We start from the raw sequence: 22,345 nt of genomic DNA on the forward strand, positions 1-22,345 counted from the left end.
ACAGATGAAAGATCACAGCGTGCAATGCAGGGACCAGCGGGTGCACCCGAGGGCCCCGGGGATGAGGCCGAAGGAGCCGGCAGGACAAGTTGGGGGGCTTCCAGAGACGCTCACTGGCTGGGTCTTCCTCCCCCTCCTCCCTGGGCCTCTTTATTCTGTCTCTTCTAGAGGACTCCCTCGGTATGGAGGGCCTGGGGTTGGATTCCCTGTGTGTGGGTTTGGGAAGTGAGACCTCTGTACGGCCGCCATTAGGGCCTGAAACACTTTCCAGACAAGATGAACCAAAGACCCTTCTCCTGGACCCAGCTACCTTGAGGGGGCTGCTCGGGGTCAAACGGGGGGCAGGCCTGAGAGGTGGCTGAGGGTGAGGGGAGCAGGCCCTGTTTGCATGGCCTCAGGCAGACGTACGCCCCCCGGCCTCACGCACCTCGGCCCCCCTTTCCTCCTGGGTGGGAGCGAGGGTGCAGGGAGTTACAGAAAGGAGGGCTGGCCTGGCATTTCCCTACCAGCTGGGAGAGACCACCAGCGTCAGCTCTCTCTCTGCCCTCCCCAGCAGCCGTTTGGAGCTCCCGGGACTCTTGCTGGCTGGCAGCCCTCCTAAGGCGGAGGGTGGCCCCAGCTGCATCCCCCTGACCTTCCTTCCTCACGGGGGTCTTGCCCCCTGTCTCTCTAGCATCCTGTTTGCTGACATCGAGGGCTTCACCAGCCTGGCGTCCCAGTGCACTGCCCAGGAGCTCGTCATGACCCTCAACGAGCTCTTCGCCCGCTTCGACAAGCTGGCTGCAGTGAGTCACCTTTTGCCCACTGCCCTGGGGACCCCGTGTGCCCGAGCCGGGGCCGGAAGGGTGGCCTGATCTGGGGTAGGGTGCTGCGGAGTCCGCCATCGGGGACTGGGGAGGCGGGGCCGTACAGGCTGTGGCTGCGTGTCCTCACGCCTCACGTCAGCCCCGCCGCACACTCAGAGATGCTCACAGTGTCACCGGTCGCAAGGGAGCAAGCCCTCCATCGGTGGAAAGGGGTGGTGAGGCCTGTAGGATATGCTGCCCTGACCCCTGAATTTGTGTTTGGAGGAGCAAATTCGGTGCCACAGAGCCACGTTGCTGATCAGGGTGGCCAGAGTGATAAAAAATAATAATAAATGAGTCTGAATCTCAACTGGCCTGCAGAGAGCTGTGTGTCACCCAAGAGACTTATGGAAAGAGGACTCTTCCACGTTGGGACAGATTGGAAGTGACCCCCTCCCCGGGCATGGAGTGGTGAAGGACACACGTTCGTTAGTCCCTGTTTATACTCTGCCGTCCTTTCCCAGCCTTTGTGGCTCTGAGCGATGCTCTGTGCCTTTGGAGAGTCCTATGTCGGGGCCCACTTACTGCAGTGTCCACTGAGAGGTGGACACGTCCCCTGGGCCGTCACAGGACACCAGGCAGATCATGGATGAGAGACGGTGCCAAGGGCCTCCAAGGGCATTGATGGTGGGCCTCACACCTCACTGATTTTATCACCGAGTGTGGGCGAGGTGAACGGGGACATGCTCGGCCCTTGGGTTTTGGAAGGGCCTTGAAGGAGAGTCCAGGGCACACAGATACTTGGGTCCCAGCGTACCAGCTTCACGAAGTAACCTCTGGGAAGCAGACTTGGACAGCTCAGAATTGGTGATTAATGACAGTCCATCTCAATCCCAGTTATGCATCGGTTGCGGCCTGAGGGGTGACCTTGCAGCGGGCGGGTGCTTCCGCTCTGTGGCTGTCTTAGCACGCACGTGCTTGCTGGCTTAGCAGAACTGTCTTGGATAAAAATCTCAGGCTGGGGGTCAGGCTTTGGTTAAATCTCACTTCTGCTTCAGTCTTTTCATAAAAGGAGAGTCATAAAACTGTTAGTAGAACCGTAGGCCAGGAGTCAGAGCGTGTCGCAGGGCTGGGAGTGGGATGGGCCCCTCACTCTCAGCTCGGGGCCTCTCACACTGACGAGTCTGCCCCATTTGCTGCCACATTGGACCAGCTGTATTCTTCTTGGGCCTCAGCTGTGGCCAAAAGAGTGAGTTCCTAGGCCTGGGGTGGCTGGAATGCTTCTCGAGCGCGGCTCAGCCTGTCCTCCGTCCCCCACGGCTCCCGATAAGCCTGTCCCCAGGCTGGGGCCACACCTCATGCCGGCACTGGGTCTGTGCTCGCTGCCCTAAAAGGCAAGTTATTCCAGGCATGGGGTGAATCTGTTTGCTTCCTGTTTCTTTCCCTCCCACTTCTCTTTCCTACTATTTTTAATTTTTAAAATTAATTTGCTTTCCAGGAGAATCACTGTTTACGTATTAAGATCCTGGGAGATTGTTATTACTGCGTCTCAGGGCTGCCTGAAGCCAGGGCTGACCATGCCCACTGCTGCGTGGAGATGGGCATGGACATGATTGAGGCCATCTCGTAAGTGCCCGTCTCCAGGGTGACTGCCCGCCTGTGGGGACACTGTCCATCTCCAGTGGGACCGTCCATCTGCAGGGGGACTGTCCCATATCCCGAGTAACTGACTCATGTTGGACTGATGGAAGCAGGGAAATAGTGGAGCAAAGCCACCTCCCAAGGACCCTGGCCACACCGGAGGGTTGATTCACACCTCCAGGCTCTGGGCCTCCTCCCGGGCTCCTGTGCTCACAGCAGCCTGGGAAGCTCTGCACAGAGGGACATGTCCTGGAAGAAGGGAGGGCTTTGCAGACTCCAGGGCAGCAGGAGGTATGGAGTCACCCCTCCAGGGAAGGAGGACTGGCTGGCGGCTGTGCTGTACCCTGTGCCATGGCAGGGCCTTGCACCCCAGGCCTCATGTCTTCTCACAACCACCCAGCCAGGGGTAGAAATCACCAATCCCATGTCTTCACAGATGAGAAAGGTTGGGCTCACAGAGGCTAAACGGCTCCCCAGGGTAATACTGCTAGGCAGGTGGATGCAAACACAGGTGTTCCCGTTTAAGAAAGTCCATCCTCCCTGCCAGCAGTAGCAGCCAGGATCTTTGGCCGATTCTTGGTCACTGCTGGCCACAGAAGGAGCCCCAGTCATTAAGCAACATGGACAAGCCCAGCTTACAGGTCAGCCAAGGGAGCAGGCCAGAGATTGCGTCCAGGTTCCAAAACTGGGAGCTTTACAAGTAGACTGGGTGGGGCAAAGGAAAAGCCACAGTGGGCAAGGTCAGAGGTCAGAGTAACTGGCCCAGAAGGTGGCCGGGTCCATCCCGTTTGGCTCAGTTCCTTTCGGCAGTGTTTGCCGAGTGCCCCTGTGTGCCCGGGCTAGACAGGGGGTCCCTTGCCCGGAAGCACAGAGCCTGTTGAGGGGCCAGGACTCCCGTTGCTCTGATACCAGGCATGCCCAGTGGACACCATCAGGTAAGAGAGGCAAACTGCGGTGGGAGGGGCCAGGAGGGGGCAGTTGATTTCACTGGGAGGACCCAGAAAGGCTTCATGAAGAAGGTGGCCTTGGAGTGAAGCCAAAAAGGTAGAATGAGAGATATCAACCTAAGCCAGTGGCCAGAGGCCCTGTGGATGGAAGGCACAGCTCCAGCAGAGGTATTTGCAGAGTTGATCCCAGGACGAGAGAAATAGATGGATGACATAAATATTCCCTGTGGTAGGTGTCAGCCTCTCAGTGGTGGGGTGGGGTGAGAGCTGGAGCCCACATGGTGGTCCTGCCCACCAGGCCAAGTCGGACTGCCGGCCCCATGGCTGGCTGAGTGGGTCCATCCCCAGGGAGCCAAGGAAGGTCCAGGTCCCCAAGAAGTGCACATTGTGACCCTCCCCCCAGAGCACCGGCTCCCTTTTCCACAGACCCTGGGCCCCAGACGCATACCCAGAGCTGTAGAGCTTCCATCCCACTCCCCCTCCTACAGGCGGCCCGCCCCGAAAACGTGCGTGGTGCATGTGATGGGGTTGGCGCTGTCTTCTAGCACGTGGAGCACCCCTGGTCCCCTGCACCTGCCCCAGCTCCCCTATCTTTCCTGGGCAGGGCCTATGTTCTCTTTTTCTCCATTATCCTGCTAATGTCGAAGAAGCAGCAATGTGGGTAAATCCGAGAATTATATGAGTGGGGTTTGGAGTGACTATAACTTTCCTGTCGACTCAAATCGGCACTAACGTGCGCTTGCATTTTCAGAACAACTTAATTATTCACTGAGGGTAGCGCTGGCTCAGGTGCCCTCGCTGGGGAGAAGCAGTGGGCCTGGGACGTAGTGTGAGGCACTGCGCCACCTTGCGGGCAAGCTGGGAAGCAGCGCCTCTCACAACCCTCAGCCCCTGGGCACCAGGGCCCAGCCCTGCCCTTCAGGATGCGCAGTCTCAGACTCTGGATTTGGGCTGGCCTGGAGAGAAATGACTCTTTGACCCCTGCACCTTCTCACGCACCCTGACCTCTGCGCCCGGCCCTGACCCCCTCCCGGCCTTACCCCTACTCCATCCCTAGGCTGGTCCGGGAGGTGACAGGTGTCAACGTGAACATGCGTGTGGGAATCCACAGCGGGCGAGTGCACTGTGGCGTCCTTGGCCTCAGGAAGTGGCAGTTCGACGTCTGGTCTAACGACGTCACGCTGGCCAACCACATGGAGGCTGGAGGCAAGGCGGGGTGAGTGAGTGAGGGCAGCTTCCCGCCCGGCCCACCCAGGTGGCTGTCATGGGGAAAGGGCTAGGGTGGGCAGGACCGGGTAGCTGCAGCCCTGGGGTTGGCAGAATTTAAGTGGAATTCCTCTAGTAACCAAGCACTGATGCCACACATGGCAACTTGTAGGGAGCGTGGCCCCAACCTTCACCCAGAAAATATTTACACAGAACCTGGCGGCCTGTCGTGAGACGCAGGAGGTCAGGGTAGGCTTCTAGAGGAGGGAGGACCCCTGGATAATTCCGGGGGTGGCCAGGAGGTGGAAGGTCAACTGGCCTGGCAGACGGGGCAGGATGGGGGCAGGTGAAGAAGGTGAGGGTCAGGGGAGCTGCCAGGCTGAGGACAGGCACAGGCAGAGGAAAACACAGTACTTCAGGGAATGCAAGTAGAGCAGATGGCCTTTTAGGAACCAGTGGGAGAAACAGTGCCTGTGTTAAGGACGTGCATGCCAGGCTGGGGAATTTGGACGCAGTCCTGCAGTCAGCAGGAGCCACTGCTGGCTCCTGAGCAGGTTTGCAAAGTTTGTGAGACCGGAGGCCGTGCTCTCCCGGCAGGCCGATGTGTTACATCACTGTAATAACGTGATGCCGTTGTGATGCGGTGTGGTCTCGGTGAACACGAGCTGGCGAGGGGCCCACCTTGCCATCTTGATGAGGTTGGAGGGATACAGTCCATTGAGAGATCCAGGTAGGGGTTAGCATTTGAGTCAGAGTTTGGGGCCCTGGGATTCGAATGCTGACTGAGTTGCTTACCGTTTGGTTCTGCATGGGAGCAGGGGTTCTGAATTCACGTCTGCTGCCCTCCTCTCCCTGCTTCCCCCCCTACCCCGTAGACGCATCCACATCACCAAGGCCACACTCAACTACCTGAACGGCGACTACGAAGTGGAGCCGGGCGGTGGGGGCGAGCGCAACGCCTACCTCAAAGAGCACAGTATCGAGACCTTCCTCATCCTGCGCTGCACCCAGAAGCGGGTCCGGGGACCGAGGGCTGGAGTGGGGGGCGGGGGGGGTGGGAGGGCTTCATTCTTTGGGGAGGAACGTTGCTTAGCCTGCTGCTTCCTTCTCCTCTTACTCTTTCGTTGAGGCAAGTCCTGAATTTCTTATGCAGTCGTGGTTCCCGCATCTCAGGAAGGACGTGAGAGCTACAGGCTTTGTAAAGGCTGGTGGCAAAGAGGGGAGGTTTTCATTTTGCTTCTGTTGCAGAAAAAGCAACAGACCTCAGATTGGTTAGTAACAGTACAGCAGAAGGCCACGAGATGGAAAAGAAGCATCAGGGAACTCTGTGTATACCACGTCCTTTATTTCCATCTCGTTCCTTGTCTGTTACCTAAACCAGGTGCATCTCGCTCGCTCTCTGCCTGTCCTTATATACCTCTGTTTCTTGAAACTCTGTCTTTTCCCCTCTTGCACTTTCCAGTCTTTCTTCTTCCTTCTTTTGTCTCAGCCCACACTTGCCAAGATATAAAACTGAATTATTAGCAGACTTCAGTGTTCTATTTTTGAGAGTGTCACGTTCCACGTTCTTAATTTTTAAAGCAAACGAGAACATTTTATATTTTACATTTTTCCTTAATTAAAATGCCTTTTACTTATAAATCTTTCAATTGAATTTATCTATTGGTCAGAGCCCTTTGATAGAGAAAAGCTTCCCTGTTTCTGTCCTAAGGAATTAGACTGAAGACAAAATTAAGCTGCGAGAAAAGCTCAGAGAAAGTCTTGGAGACAGCAAAAGTAGATTCTTCAAGGTGGGCAGAGCTCTTTGAGGCAGGTGTCCACCCTGAGAGGGACATCAGAGGGACACCTCACCCTCCACACATCCCAGCACACAGGACCTGGCTACGAGGTGCCTCTGAGGGAGCGGTCTCAGGCCCTGCCACAGACATCGGGAAAGAGGGATGGGAGGATTTAGGGACTCTGGGGAAAGCACTTAGTGGCTTAATTGACTCATTTTAAAGCATTTGCTTGTTGTTTGGCTGGAGTATAGATGAACCGAAATCCTCCCAGGCCCCCTCCCACACTCCTCCTGTCTGCTGGGCCCATAGCGCCTCTAGCCTCACCTTCCTGCCCCGCCCAGGCTGAAGGGTTACCCTCTGCCCTGGGTCCTCTGGGTCTTGATTCTTCTAGCTTGACAAGTGGCTCAGAAAAGATGAAATGGAGACAGAAAAGGACACCCCCCACCCCTCCAGCCCCGACCCAGAGCAGTGTCTGCTGAAGCAGGCTGTGTCCCCTCCCCTCTGCCTCTGATCTGGCCGGCTCCCTTCCCAGGCTCAGGGAGGGAGTTGAAGGGAAGGCCACCCAGGTCCCCCCAGGGCCTCTCCAACCCTCCACCTCGAGCTCATTTGGATGGATGGACAGATAGGTTGTGGTTGGCACGTGGAGAGCTGGCTGAGGCCCCGTTGCTGTATTTGTGCAATACGCGTCAGCCCTTGCATCTCACCTTCTAATGACCCAAACGTCCGGAAGCTGCAGGGCCTGTCCTACTACCCGCTCTGCTAGAACATGCCTGTTTTGGGGTGGAAATTGGAATCTCATGTTTCCTCTCCGTCCATCACCCCCCAAGCACTTTCAGACCCAGGTTCTGCCCACATCTAAAATTCTATGCCAGCGACAGATGTTCCCATGCCCCTTGGCTTTCTAACAAGACAAACCTCGTCATCCTGTTCTGCTGCCTCCTACCTGAGGCTCCCAGCTCCCAGCCAGGGCTGGCGCTGGGGAGTTCGGAGGGATTTAGGATGATTTCTTGGGTGAGCTCTAGGATCTTGGCAGACCTCAGGGCTCCGGGCTGTGCAGAGAAGGGAGGGAGGTACTGCCTTGACCCCTGCCTGGCCAGGCACCTGGGAGGAATGAGAAACTCCCTACTTGGGCTCACCTGATGGACCCTACCCACGGGCTGACGCATCTATGTTGCTCTCCCAGAAAGAAGAGAAGGCCATGATCGCCAAGATGAATCGCCAGAGAACCAACTCGATCGGACACAACCCACCACACTGGGGGGCCGAGCGCCCCTTCTACAACCACCTGGGTGGCAACCAGGTGTCCAAGGAGATGAAACGGATGGTGAGTAGCTGGCAGCGCAGTGTGTGGGCCGCACTGTCCAGGGCTAGGGCCTTCTGTGGGTGTGAGGACTGGGCCAGGCCCCTCCTGTTACCCAGAAGGGATCGTTGGAAGGGGGCTCACCCTGACTTTGGACCAGGAGACAGAGCGCCTGACTTCCGGCCCTGGGCTTTCTCCGTGGGCCCCACCATCTCTTGGCAGGCCAGATTTGGCTTTGGAGCAGAGCGGTGAAGCCCCTTCTTCCCTCCCCCTTGGCAGACCTTGCTGGTATAGGCTGGAAGCAGACCCATCTGGCTGGACTCAAGGTCCAAACACAGCCTCCAGGGCCTCTTGGCCCTGTCTGGGGAGCCCCGGGGAGTTGGGTGGGCACAGGCTTGTCAGACACCTTCCAGCATCTGTTGCATTTCCCAGGCAGTTGAAACACATCTTCTGGCCCAGTCGCTCAGAAACCATCCCAGTGCTTTTTGGCAAGTGCCAGGTGATGGTCTTTTTGCCCTCTGTGCTGAGAACCGCCCTGCTAATTCCAGTCTTCCTGTGGGAGCACGCAGGCTGAGTGAGCAGAGGCCGTGGTAGGGGTGCTGCCTCCATCTCAAGGGACCCTGCCGGCCTCAGAGGACAGACACCCTCAACCACCCCTGCACACAGCAGGGACGGGCTAATTCAGGATGCCCTGCCTGTGTTCTATCAGTAATGCTAGAAAGAAGACTTCAGAGGGTGGGAAGAAGAGAATGAGGGATGACAAGAAGTCAGTTTGAAGCAGTTCTTTATTTTTATCTGAGATCTTGGCTTCTGCATCTGAGCGCACTCCTCAGGTCAAGGGCAGCCTGGTACCCAGGCAGGAGTTGCCCGCTCTGAGGGAGGGATGGGTGAGGAAGCCGTGTGTGTGTGTGTGTGTGTGTGTGTGTGTGTGTGTGTGTGTGCGCGCGTGCGCGCATGTCCACTGAGTTCCCACAGATCCAGGTAGAGGAATGGGGGGCCATGCCGACACTAGGATCCCCACGTTGGGGGCCTGTGGATCAGACTGGGTTTAAGCTGCAGCAGCAGGGATTAGAGAGAGACTCCATGGGAGTCCAGCTGAGTCGGCAGACAGATCCAGGGGTCTGAGGGAGGGGACAGGCTAGGGACCAGTCATTCTGCTCCTTGCCAGCTAGCAAATAGCAGATGACAAAGGTTTAAGGAAAATGTACAGAAGAAAAAAGTGAATTGAGTCAAGATCACCATTTTAACTTCTGGTGGTAAAGAAACAACTTGCAGGACACCAAGATCCTAAGCGACGAAGAGTGGGAAAGGTCAGCCTTGCCCCAGGGCTTTGAACTTAGACGTCCCAGGCCTGGTCAGTGCCACCCAGGGCTCCAGGCCCCACTCCTGCTCCCTCCAGGCCCCTCCCCAAAGCAAAGAGCAGTTGCTGGATCCCCCCCCTGTTCTCACCCCAGTTCTTGAATCATCTCCTGTGGACTCTCTACCCACTTGACCAGGACAGCCAAGAGGTGAGAGAGGGAGTGAGAGGAAAGGGGGAGACTGAGAGCAGAATGCAAGGAGGGAGGCTCTCATCCAGGTGGGAGGAAAGAGGAGGACAGGTCTCAGGAAGACCAGAGCGGGAGGACAGAGAGGGTAAGGGGGAGATGCAGGGCAGGGAGCAGGAGATGAGGGAGAGCAGGGAATAAAAAGATGGGACAGGACAGAGGTGGAGAGGAACCACCAGCAGGCAAGAAAGGTGCCTGCTGGTACGTTCTCCGTTTAAAATCTTCGGAAAGTTCTTTTCTTTAGCGATATTTGGTGTAGGTGGACTCTTTAGGTATTTCAGAGTCTCCAAGGGGGCAGTTTGGACTATAAGCACCGATTTGGCAGACATTAATCATTGTTAGGACAAGAAACCTTGGAAGAATTAGCAGAAGGGCTGTAACTGGGGAAACAGTCTCACGGGAGACTGGCTGTCAGAAAGGCTCCTCCGTGGTGTTGGTTGCTTCACCCAGTGGGGAGGGAATGCAAAGTGATCAGAAAGCTCGGGGACACCCCTGTAGAGGGAGAGAAGAGGCTCCCCATCCCTGTCCTTGCTGGGCAGAGTCACCCGAGGGGCCAGCATCAAAGTACCATCCCCTGGGCCCCTGCCAGCCCAGTGTCTAGGCCAGGAATGGGATGGGATCTGGCAGCCGCCAGGCACACCATTGGCTTTTGGTGTTAAACTCGCCCAGAATCCCTTGGGAAAGATATGCAAAAAGAAAGCTTCTACCCTGACTTCCACTGAAGATGCGGTGGAGGGGAGGGGATTGGATTAAGCAGTGACTGAGAGCAGTTAGAGGGGAGTAACTCGTAGTCAGCAGTTTATTTCTTTAAATCTTGTTCCAACTTTTACTCAGCTTTTAAGATGTAGTAATGAGCTGTGCTGGTTTAGGCATGAGTGTTGTAAGGTCTCTAAGGTTCTTTTTTTTTAAATTATTTTTATTTTTATGTATTTATTTTTTAAATTTATTTATGTTTTGGTTGCGTTGGGTCTTCGTTGCTGCTGGCAGGCTTTCTCTAGTTGTAGCACACAGGGGCTACTCTTTGTTGCTGTGTGCAGGCTTCTCATTGCGGTGGCTTCTCTTGTTGCGGAGCACGGGCTCTAGGCGCGTGGGCTTCAGTAGTTGTGGCACACGGGCTCAGTAGTTGTGGCTCACGGGCTCTAGAGCGCAGGTTCAGTAGCTGTGGCTCACGGGCTTAGTTGCTCCGCGGCATGTGGGATCTTCACAGACCAGGGCTCGAACTCGTGTCCCCTGCATTGTCAGGCAGATTTTTTTTTTTTTAACATCTTTATTGGAGTATAATTGCTTTACAATGGTGTGTTAGTTTCTGCTTTACAACAAAATGAATCAGTTATATATATACGTATGTTCCCATATCTCTTCCCTCTTGCGTCTCCCTCCCTCCCACCCTCCCCATCCCACCCCTCCAGGCGATCACAAAACACTGAGCTGATCTCCCTGTGCTATGTGGCTGCTTCCCACTAGCTATCTACCTTACGTTTGGTAGTGTATATATGTCCATGCCTCTCTCTCGCTTTGTCACAGCTTACCCTTCCCCTCCCCATATCCTCAAGTCTGTTCTCTAGGAGGTCTGTGTCTTTATTCCTGTCTTACCCCTAGATTCTTCATGACATTTTTTTTCCTTAAATTCCATATATATGTGTTAGCATATAGTATTTGTCTCTCTCTTTCTGACTTACTTCACTCTGTATGACAGACTCTAGGTCTATCCACCTCATTACAAATAGCTCAATTTCGTTTCTTTTTATGGCTGAGTAATATTCCATTGTATATATGTGCCACATCTTCTTTATCCATTCATCCAATGATGGACACTTAGGTTGTTTCCATCTCCGGGCTATTGTAAATAGAGCTGCAATGAACATTTTGGTACATGACTCTTTTTGAATTATGGTTTTCTCAGGGTATATGCCCAGTAGTGGGATTGCTGGGTCATATGGTAGTTCTATTTGTAGTTTTTTAAGGAACCTCCATACTGTTCTCCACAGTGGCTGTATCAATTTACATTCCCACCAACAGTGCAAGAGGGTTCCCTTTTCTCCATACCCTCTCCAGCATTTATTGTTTCTAGATTTTTTGATGATGGCCATTCTGACCAGTGTGAGATGATATCTCATTGTAGTTTTGATTTGCATTTCTCTAATGATTAGTGATGTTGAGCATTCTTTCATGTGTTTGTTGGCAGTCTGTATATCTTCTTTGGAGAAATGTCTATTTAGGTCTTCTGCCCATTTTTGGATTGGGTTGTTTGTTTTTTTTGTTATTAAGCTGCATGAGCTGCTTATAAATTTTGTAGATTAATCCTTTGTCAGTTGCTTCATTTGCAAATATTTTCTCCCATTCTGAGGGTTTTCTTTTGGTCTTGTTTATGGTTTCCTTTGCTGTGCAAAAGCTTTGAAGTTTCATGAGGTCCCATTTGTTTATTTTTGTTTTTATTTCCATTTCCCTAGGAGGTGGGTCAAAAAGGATCTTGCTGTGATTTATGTCATAGAGTGTCCTGCCTATATTTTCCTCTAAGAGTTTGATAGTTTCTGGCCTTACATTTAGGTCTTTAATCCATTTTGAGCTTATTTTGGTGTATGGTGTTAGGGAGTGATCTAATCTCATACTTTTACATGTACCTGTCCAGTTTTCCCAGCACCACTTATTGAAGAGGCTGTCCTTTCTCCACTGTACATTCCTGCCTCCTTTATCAAAGATAAGGTGACCATATGTGCGTGGGTTTATCTCTGGGCTTTCTATCCTGTTCCATTGATCTATCTTTCTGTTTTTGTGCCAGTACCATACTGTCTTGATTACTGTAGCTTTGTAGTATAGTCTGAAGTCAGGGAGCCTGATTCCTCCAGCTCCGTTTTTCATTCTCAAGATTGCTTTGGCTATTCGGGGTCTTTTGTGTTTCCATACAAATTGTGAAATTTTTTGTTCTAGTTCTGTGAAAAAATTCCAGTGGTAGTTTGATAGGGATTGCATTGAATCTGTAGATTGCTTCGGGTAGTAAAGTCATTTTCAGGCAGATTCTTAACCACTGCGCCACCAGGGACGTTCTCTAAGGTTCTTTATTAATAAAAAGGTTGACGGGAGATTGTACGTGGATTCCTGCTCATCTAACCAGGCTCGGGTAAGCTGTGCATTCTTCAGAGGTGGCAGGCTGGGCCCAAGTGTTCCCCACAGCAGCTTTGCCAGGGCAGGCCTGCAAACCAGAGTCTGCACCTCAGTGTGGACGAGCAGAGGGGCCCACGGCCTCTGGTCTTGCTGTAGGTCAGAAGGAGAGGACTCGGGGACCAAACAGAAGCACTGAGCTGAGCTGCTCTCCAGAAGTGCGGAGGCACAACGGCAGGAACCCATCTGAGTGTCCTCCTTGCCGGCTGGGGACCGTTGTCCTAGGACTAGAAAGCAGGTCGGGGGACTGGAACCCAGTCTGCTGGCCTGTGTTCTTAAAGGCTCTTTGCCATGGTTTATCCACCAAAGTGTTCCCTGACTGCGGTCAGTTCACCACCCCAGCCCGGCACACAGGAAGCCTAGAGCGGACCTGGCCCCCAACACCAGCCCCTGCATACCACCAAAGGAGCACTGGAGGAAGTCCGAGACAGGTTCATTAGACACATTTCACGTATAGTTCTGAGCTGTAGAGACCAGCGTAGGCATAATGTGGCTTGGATGTCCTCCGAGTAAAATCGTTGCTGGCCCCTGGGGTGGAGATCAGCGGGCCAGCCCCTCGCCATGGTCCACAGAGACTGGCCTGTCTAGACTCTCTGCCGCCCACTCGAGCTTGTGCCCTAGAGATCCTGCCTGCCCCCAGATGGGGCACTCACGTGAGAGACCCCAACTCCTCTAGCCTCGAGTGGGGACAGTGAGGTGGGCGGGGCCCTGCAGCCTGGACCAAGGGCTTGGTGATTCTCAGAGGATGAGGAGAAAGGAAGACAGCCACTGGGCAGCCCGGGAGGAGCTCAGAGCCCACGGCTGGGCACTTGGATGTGGCACTAGGGGCTGCCAAGCCAAGGAGCCTTGAGCTGCTGAGGAGAATAGACAGCACCTCAGTGCCCACGGGCCCCACGTCTATTTCAGAGCCCGGCAGCTCCGGCTCGCGGAGAGCATCGTAAACCCCACTCCTCAGTGGGAATGAAGAGATCTGTGTTCATTTGGGGTTTGGGTTCCCCCGACATTTGCCAAGCCCCCTGGCTGCCCAGCAGCGTGTTCCATGCTGGGCCACAGGGACAAGAGGCCACCCTCTGTCCTTGTCTTGGCAACCTGAAGCCGCCTGTCCTGGGGTGCTTGTGCCTCCCCCACTACCTCCCTGATCCCACCCCTTCCCATTTTAGGGGCCCCTCCCTCCATTCTGCCACAGTTGATCAGACCCTGACGCACTTCTGTCCTTTATAGATGAACTCTAGGTAGGGCCTTGAGTTTGGCAACCAGTAAGGGCCCTTCCCACCCTCACCCCTGCCCTGTGTGTGTGAACATCAGAACAGTAATCAAACCAGGGCAGGCAGGTTCCTCACCTCCGGGGTCCCCAGCCAGCTCCAGCCTTAGAAGAACACATTGGTTCTCCGATACCAGAAGAGCTGTTGCAGGTAACCAGAGTTTAGCTTTCTTAAGCTCAAAACTTGTGAAGTCCCAGGAGATTTTATGTGTGCTTGGCGGGAGTTGGGGGTGTGTGAGTGTGCATGAGCTGTGTGTGTGCACAGGTGTGCACAGGCGTGTGGGGATTGATCGGCCTGGCAGTTTCTCTTATTTCCATCTGAGTAGGTGGCAGAATTGGGAGGGGACCCACCAAGCCCAGGGTCCAGGAGGAGGGTGAAGGAAGGTCTGGGGAATGACAAGGAATTGGGTATGGGGACACGAAGAGCTTAGACTCATGGACTTTGCCAGTGGATGAAGTAAAATCACAGTGCGCCCCCAGCGTCTAGCGTGGAGCCTGTCCCAAACCCAGCTGTATTTGCCAAATGAAGGAGGGAGGGGATGACTGAGTGACAGTGCTCTCTGTGACCTGTGAGAGGGGATGTGCTGCAGCCTCCCCGTTTCATCCCCTTGGTTCTCATCCTCCTCTCCTCCTCTCTCCGTCCCTCTCTTTTAGGGCTTTGAAGATCCCAAGGACAAGTGAGTAACCTGTCCTTCTTCACTTGAGCTCCCTCGGCCTGGGGGATGTCTCCAAATGTGCCTGGAGCTCAGTTTCCGTACTCCATGGAAAAGGAGCCCAGGTCTCGCAGTCTTGGCTGGGAGTGAACAGAGCCCACTGCACCTGAGAGACGAGCAGCCCGGGAGCCCAGGCCCCTGGCGGAGAGGCTGGGCCTGGGCATCCCCCATTTATAATCTCCACTCCACACACACACACACGTATGCACACACAACACACTCAGCACACGCATGTGTGCGCGCGCACACACACACGCGACTCCCAGGAAGATGCAGGCTTTGCACATTGGTTGCCAGCGCCTGGCCACGTCCCAGCACCCTGAAGGAATGTGCCTGTCTCTCTCCTCCACTCCCCAGTCTCAGGGGCTGTTAGAAATCCCACTCGAGGACTGGGCTCCACGCTACAAGCCGAGTGTTTAGTTCAGCACCCAAAGATTGTGAAATGTGCTTCCCAGAGAGTCCCCTGGGCCAGGCGAGAGCAGCCAGGTGGCTCCAGGCCCTGTGGCAGAGGTCTTGCCTCCTGGTTTCAGCCTTCAATTCAGGATGACAGTACAGCTAGAGAGTGAAGAGCAGAGACTGTTACCTGTAGGGGAAAAACAAACCCTTGAGAATAATTCATGTTATCATTATCATTTAATAATACATCAATAGGGTTAGAAAATCCTTATTGTCAGTGAGGCCCCCCCAGCCCGCGGGTCTGAGCCTTGGGCAGTGTTCTGCACATGTGAGTACTCGGGCTTCTGGCCCGTCCTGGTGCCAATCCCAGCTTCCCCACCCCTTATTAGAGCTGATCAAGCCCCTCTGATGGGTCCGGGTGTGCGGGCTGAGCCGTCCCCCTAGCGGCGCCCCCTGGTGGTCAGCCTGTCTTGTGTCTGCGCCCCTTGCTCCCCAGGAACGCCCAGGAAAGTGCGAACCCCGAGGATGAAGTGGATGAATTTCTGGGCCGTGCCATTGACGCCAGGAGCATCGACAGGCTACGATCTGAGCATGTTCGCAAGTTCCTCTTGACCTTCAGGGAGCCTGACTTAGAGAAGAAGGTACAGCACCCTGGGGGGGACCACCCCCCACCCCCACCCCCCTACCCTGGTCCAGAACCAGGACCAAGGGGAGGGAAAGGAGGCAACAGGACGGCTCCCTCCCCTGTCTCCTTCTTGTCACTTCCATTTCGCACCTCTGATGCTATCCTACCCAGGAAATGGAGGTTTTAGGGAGACTTCCTTGGTGGAAAAGGATACATCTTAATTTCTTTGTGTCTCAGTTTCCTTATCTGGGAAATGGGGATTTTTAACATACCTACCTCATGGTGTCATAGTGAGGATTAAACATCCATATATGTAAAACACATGAAACAGTACCTGCCACATAGTAGATGTTCAATAAACACTGCTATTTGTATTATTTTATTGCTATTGTTATTATTATTATTATTATAGTTTCCAATGGACCATCCAGCTGCCTTTGGCACACTGGAAACTCAGAGTATTAGAGTTGGAAGGGGCAGTCAAGAGCTCTTTGTCCTGTCTCCTTAAATTGTGACTGAGAAAATAAAGCTCAGAGTATCTGGGTGACTTGCTCTAGGCCACCCAGTGAAGTAGTGACAGAGCCAGAACAAGACCCTGGTCCATGGTCTTTGCTACATGTCACAGGGTCTCCCATGTGTTCCGTCAACATGGGCTCCTGTGAACTCATGCTGTGGTCAAATGAGGCACGCCTAATCAGGAGGGAAGAATTATGGGAAGGGAACTTAGTCTGTTTACTAGCATAAATGGAACTGACTCATGCATTACCCTCTCTGGGTGACTTTCTGCCAGCACGGCCATTTGTGCAGCTGGTTGGTGTCATGGGGAGGGTGTGGGCTGGGAGTCAGGACCTTGGAGATGAGCTCTGTGACACTGGACAAGTTGAGTGACCTCTCTGATCCTCAGCTCGCTCATCTCTGAAGTAGAAACAGCAGCAGTCCTGTGCCTATTTCCTGGGGCTCTCGTGAGGATGTGCAGTGATGGTTGTAAGCCCCAGCATGTGTTCTGGTGTGTAGTTGGTGCTCAGGAATGTGAGCCGTGATCATTATGAGTTATTCTCATGGTGACCCACCCTGCAGAGTTTCTGGTTTAGCATAATTCAACGGCCCTCCCCACAGGCACCACCATGTAGTGAGTGGACTGGTTTCTTGAGAGCTAAGGCCTGTGCTGGTTCTCGACTGGGTCTTCCAAGTCTTGGGAGCGTGCTGTCCCAGGTGTGTCTGGGGTGGAGGGGGGCTGGAGCAGACAGGGCCAGGTGCCTCCGCCCACTCACCCTGCCCGTGTCCCCTCAGTACTCCAAGCAGGTGGATGACCGATTCGGTGCCTACGTGGCATGTGCCTCGCTCGTCTTCCTCTTCATCTGCTTTGTCCAGATCACCATTGTGCCCCAGTAAGTACCCCATCCCTCCCGGGCTCCCTCCTCTGGCTGCAGGGGCTCCAGGGGTGGGAGGGGAGGTCATGTAGGAGAGCAGAGGTGGGAGTCTGAGCTGAATTTGCTCAGGCAGGGAGAAAAGTTTACAGTATTGTCCTCAGTGAGACCAGGAAGCCAAGAGTCTGCCTCCCCCATGATGGGTAGGCCATGTGCTCATTGCAGGTGGAAAACTTCTGTCTGGGCACTGCCCAGCGCACAGGAGACCCCTTCTCTCCACTTCATCCTCTCATCCCATTTTAACGCAGACCACTGTTGCCCATTGAGTCACCCAAAGTATTCACCAAGCTGGTTTCTGCATGACCTTTGGTTCTTGCAAAAAAACAGTATATCTTCAAAAAATAAGGGTTTTATGCTACTCCAGATATTTCAAAGAATGGATTTCAGATTCTGAAGACTTTTCTCTAAGAGGTGTTCCTGAAATCTTCTGAGGACTGGCTGTGTCACTGAGAGAGGCCTGTGGCTTCCAAGGGGACCACTCTGAAATGGGCTGTTGGACATGAAGTGTTTGTTAGGTAGTCATTCACAGTAGGGTCACAGCTAAGTGAGAAAGATAACCTCTCCATGTATGTATGTGTGTGTATATATATGTATATATGCACATATATATATATATATACACACATATTTTTTTACTTTTTATTATGCAATATTTCAAACATACAGAAACATAAAGTAATTAATATAATCAACACTCATCCCCTAGATAGAACAATTGTTCTTTTTTAAAATTATTTATTTATTTATTTATTTTTGGCTGTGTTGGGTCTTCGTTGCTGCGTGCAGGGGGTTTTCTCTAGTTGCGGCGAGCAGGGGCTACTCTTTGTTGCAGTGCGCGGGCTCCTCATTGCGGTGGCTTCTGTTGTTGCAGAGCATGGGCTCCAGGTGCACGGGCTTCAGTAGTTGTGGCACGTGGGCACAGTAGTTGTGGCTCGCAGGTTCTAGAGCACAGGCTCAGTAGTTGTGGCGCACGGGCTTAGTTGCTCCACAGCATGTGGGATCTTCCCAGACCAGGGTTTGAATGTGTCCTCTGCATTGGCAGGTGGATTCTTAACCACTGCGCCACCAGGGAAGTCCCAGAACAATTGTTAATATTTTGAAAGGTTTTTTAATCTATCTTTTTCTGATTTTTTTAATTGAAGTATAGTTGCTTTAGAATGTTGTGTTAATTACAGGTATATTTCTGATTTTTTAAGGTAAATTTTAGACACAAGGACATTTTGCCCCTAAACACATCAATAGACACCTGTTTTAATGGCATTTTGCTTCTTAACCACAATGCTTTATGTACCAAACTAAACTAACCCCAGTTCCTCTATAATCATCTAATACCAAGTCTGTATTCAAATCTCCCAAACTGTCCCCCTAAATGTCTTCTACTCTTAGTTTATTCACAGCCAGGATCTACTCAAGATCCACTGGATGCGTTTGGTTATGTCTCATAAATCTAACTTAATCTGGAAGAGTCCCCTCACTCCAACACCTTCTGTTTTTCATTTTGAAATAATTATAGACTTAGAGAAAGGGCACAAAAGTACTACGGGGAGTTTCTGTACATCCTTCATCCAGTTTCCTGTGCTATTGACAACTTATATAACTGCAGTAGAGTAATCAAAATCAGGAAGTAACACTGCAATGATATATGAACTAATCTGTAGGCTGTGTTCTGATTTCATCAGCATTCCCCCAAATGTCCTTTCTGTGTTCCAAGAGCTGGGCCAGGGCCCCACATTGGATTTAGCTGCTGTAGCTCCTTAGTCCCCTCCCATCTGTGGTGCTTCCTTGGCCTTTACTTACCTCTCATGGCCTTGGCACTTCTGATAAGTACTGGCTAATTGAAGTGTAGACTCTCTCAGATCGGATTTGTCTGATGCTTTTTCATGATTGGATGGAGGTTATGTATTTTTCACAAGAATCCCACAGGAGTGGCGTGTCCTGCTTGGGGCATCACATCAGGAGGTGCGTGGCGTTGGCATGTCTTATCACTCAGTGCCTTTTATTTTTAATGGTACTTATCGTTGAAGAGATGGCCCTTGCGTTTGTGTCTGCTATGACCCTGTCAGGATACCACACACTGGCAGCCAGCTGCACCCTGGTTATGCAGGTAATGTCCGTTGCCCCCTGCACTGAGACCGTGCAGAGCTGGTGGGATTGTGGGTCTTTGCTGTCATAGGACTCATTTCCTGTATTGAAATGGAGCTATAGGTATCATAAGCAACCTAGACTTTCCGTCCCATTGCAGCTGAGAGTCCCCTTCACTTGGGGGCATAATCCTGCCTCTTTGCTGCTTCTGTCTTTCGGTAGCGTGGCTTGGGGCCGGGTTATACCAGATCCCTGCTCTGCCCGCAGTAGCTTCACTCCCTCCTCTGGCCACAGCTCCGAGCTGCTAAGGCATGGATGGAGGTCGTTCTCTGGCCGTCTCTCTCCAGGGACGCCTTAAAAGCTACTTTAAAGGTCTTTCTTTCCCTCTGAAGAGAGTTCTCTCCCCTGTTCTGTTTGTTTCAGGCAGCTAAGTGCTGGCTTCTGGGGGAGCCTGGAACAAAGATGCCTCCCTAGAGGCCTTCACCTGCCTTCTTGTGTCCTCCACTTGCCTTTAACCTGCTGACAACACCTGTCATGTCAGGCTGTCTCACTCCCTGAGAGGGAGAAGGGGTTTCTGGGGCCTCCTGTGGTTGGTAGGGAGTGCTGTGCCTCGACCAGCCCCTGCCCCAGGAGGGCCACGGCGGGCTCCGGATGGAAAGTCACTTGCAGTTCTTTCACCCTTTGTGAACATTGAGCTCACCTGTGATCTGCCTCTGTGAGGAGGGGCAGCAGGAGATCCTTGCAGTTTTTACGGTTGTTGTTGAGCTGGGTTGGGAATAGGGGAACAGAAGCTGAACAGGACTTGTGCGTCTGGCAAGTAGGAAGGGGACAGGGTTTAGGGACTCTGCCCTCCAAAGGGACATGTCACTGCTGTTTCTCAGAGTAGCTGGTTGGGCTGTTGACAAATGCATTTCTATAAAGGATGGCCATTTATCAAACCAGTGTTCAGCCTTCAGAGTTACTTGTCAGGCCATAAGTGACTACCTAGAGAGAACAGCCAGGTGATTTTTAAAATGGGTCCTTCCAGGCTAAATGAAGTGAGTCTATGGATAGCTAAGAATTAGGCAAAATATTGGGCAGGTGTCACCCCGTTCTTCGTTTGGCTCCTGTGTGGGCTATGCTCCCCCAGGAAAGTGACAAGACCGGGAGAAAGGGCAGGAGCCAGACCGTTACGGAGGCAGGTTCCGATTTGGTTCTCAAGGCTCAGTAATCCCTCCTCAGTGAGTCAGGGGCCGGGCACCCAAGACTGGGCAGGAGGTGCAGCAGAAATGGAGCAAATTCTGCTTCCTTCGCGGGGCGACTCAGAGCCCCAGAATTCCCCACCTCCTCTCTCCTTCCAGCTCCGTGTTCATGTTGAGTTTCTACCTGACCTGTTTCCTGCTGCTGACCTTGGTGGTATTTGTGTCCGTGATCTACTCCTGCGTGAAGGTGAGTCCAGCTTATACCTGAACCCCGGTTGCCTTCTTCCCGCCCTTCCCAGCCCACTGATAGGGCCCCTCCCAGGGGCTGGAGAGTCACACCCGGGATCCAGGTGCCTGATGCTGGATCACAGCTCTTGATTGGCATTCGCAGCAAGCCAGACTGCAGGGGGCGTAGTTTGTCCGAGGAGCCTTATTTGTACTGGCTGTTTCAGTTAGCCTTTGCAAATCTCTGCAAGAAGATACTGTTGCTGTCTCTTCTGTCTGTCCCCTGGGTATCAGGTAGGCCAAAGGAAGGGCACGCAGCACAACGCCTGGCACAGAGCAGTGGTCAGTAAACATTTGCTGAAAGGATGCGTGTGAAAGGGATCGCTCTTGACACCCCTTCTCTGTTCCAATGTGCCCTGGAAATGGCCCTGGAGGGAGGCCACAGAGATGATGGCTTTTGAGCTGCCCATCGTATAGATGAGAGGGAGACCCAGAGTGGCTCATTGTTTCAGACGGGCCACACAGCTAGTAGCATGGGCGTGAGACCCTGTTCTGTGTTCTTCTCCCACGCCACCTCTTAGGCATGCTGTGTCGCCATCCAAGCTGTGTCCTTCAAGGGGACCTGACCCCAGGTCACTAGGGTCTGTTGTAGAAATCACTCAGGTTCCTGTTTGCCTTGCCCACCAAGCCTCTTCCTCAGTTCCTTCGCCACTGGTTTAAGAATTCCCATGGGCCTTCCCTGGCAGTCCAGTGGTGGGACTTTGCCTTCCAATGCGGGGGGGGGGGGGGGGGGGCGGGGGCGGGGGCGTGGGATGGTGCAGGTTCGATCCCTTTTCCGGGAGCTGAGATCCCACGTGCCTCACGGCCAAAGAACCAAAACAAAAAAACAGAAGCAATATTGTAACAAAAATTCAATAAAGACTTAAAAAATGGTCCACATCAAAAAAAAAAAAAAAAAAAAAAGAATTCCCTGATGGGGCCAGGCTGGTTCCAGAAACCTCTCTGTCCCAGCAGAGACAAGCTCTTTCTAGCTTCTGCTGTAACCATTTCTCTGCTCCTCCCTGACACTCACTTGGAGCCAAGCCCCTGGGGGGCCCAGGCCCTGCCAGCACTCCCTACACCCTCTGCGGTGGGCACCGTGTTCTCCTTCCTGGGGGATTGGACTTTTGTCGTCTCCAAAGTCCCCTTTCTCGCTCCATCCTCCAAACAGAGTCCTTCATTAGGCTCTAAACTGTTTAATCACCTGATGGTCAAGATCTTGGTGGACTGATTGTCAGAACTGGAAGGACCTTAGAAGCATCTGGTGTGCTGCAGTGTGCCCCTGAGCAGGTGCAGAAGTGGATGCCCAGAGAGCGGCAGGACCGGCCGGGGTCACTCGGCAAGTTGAGCAGTGTGCTTAGCCAGTTCCTTCGCTGCATCGTAGGGGTTAATCCTGGCTCCCTGCCTCTCCACCAGCTCCTTCCTCAAGGCTATGACCTCCCTCCTGCTCTGTGTTCAGTCTCTCATGCCTTTTGGTCTTGACGTTGTCAGGCACCCCAGCCTGCTTTTCCCCCGGTGGACAGTCCCACCTTCTTCCTCCCATGGCTGGAAAAGCACGCCGTACATTCACAAGAGCCAAAAGGTGGAAAAGACCCAGGTGTCCATTAACAAAGGGGTCCCCACGCCCCGGGCCTCGGACTTCCACGGCCTGTTAGGAACCAGGCCGCACAGCAGGAGGTGAGTGGCTGGTGAGACAGCGAAACTTCATCTGCGGCTCCCCATGGCTCTCAGTACCGCCTGAACCCTCGCTTGCATTAGCTCCTGAACAATCCCCCCCAACCCCGTCCGTGGAAGAACTGTCTCCCACGAAACCGGTCCCTGGTGCCAAAAAGGTTGGGGACCGCTGCATTAACAGATGAACGAATAAACAAAAGTGCTATGTCTGTACAATGGAATATTGTTCTACCATAAAAAGGACTGAGATTCTGACACATGCTCCGACATGGATGAACCTTGAAGACATTACGCTAAGTGAAAGAAGCCAGACACAAAAGGGCATATATTGTATGATTCCAGTTGTATGAAATATCTATTCT

The 22,345-nt window shown here is 53.1% G+C and overlaps 1 protein-coding gene across 1 annotated transcript in view; it reads left to right on the forward strand.

Moving 5' to 3' along the window:
• The window catches only part of ADCY5 (adenylate cyclase 5), a 155,939-nt gene that overhangs the window by 104,611 nt on the left and 28,983 nt on the right, over window positions 1–22,345 (forward strand). Inside the window, exons 4-12 of the mRNA XM_067738686.1 lie at window positions 674–785; window positions 2,284–2,411; window positions 4,431–4,589; window positions 5,455–5,596; window positions 7,541–7,681; window positions 14,276–14,298; window positions 15,227–15,371; window positions 16,646–16,743; window positions 20,205–20,292. Of these exons, the coding sequence (XP_067594787.1) occupies window positions 674–785; window positions 2,284–2,411; window positions 4,431–4,589; window positions 5,455–5,596; window positions 7,541–7,681; window positions 14,276–14,298; window positions 15,227–15,371; window positions 16,646–16,743; window positions 20,205–20,292 (1,036 nt within the window). The remainder of the gene's footprint in view (window positions 1–673; window positions 786–2,283; window positions 2,412–4,430; window positions 4,590–5,454; window positions 5,597–7,540; window positions 7,682–14,275; window positions 14,299–15,226; window positions 15,372–16,645; window positions 16,744–20,204; window positions 20,293–22,345) is intronic.

The sequence above is a fragment of the Pseudorca crassidens genome, chromosome 5, assembly GCF_039906515.1.
Source record: "Pseudorca crassidens isolate mPseCra1 chromosome 5, mPseCra1.hap1, whole genome shotgun sequence".
Lineage (NCBI taxonomy): Eukaryota > Metazoa > Chordata > Mammalia > Artiodactyla > Delphinidae > Pseudorca > Pseudorca crassidens.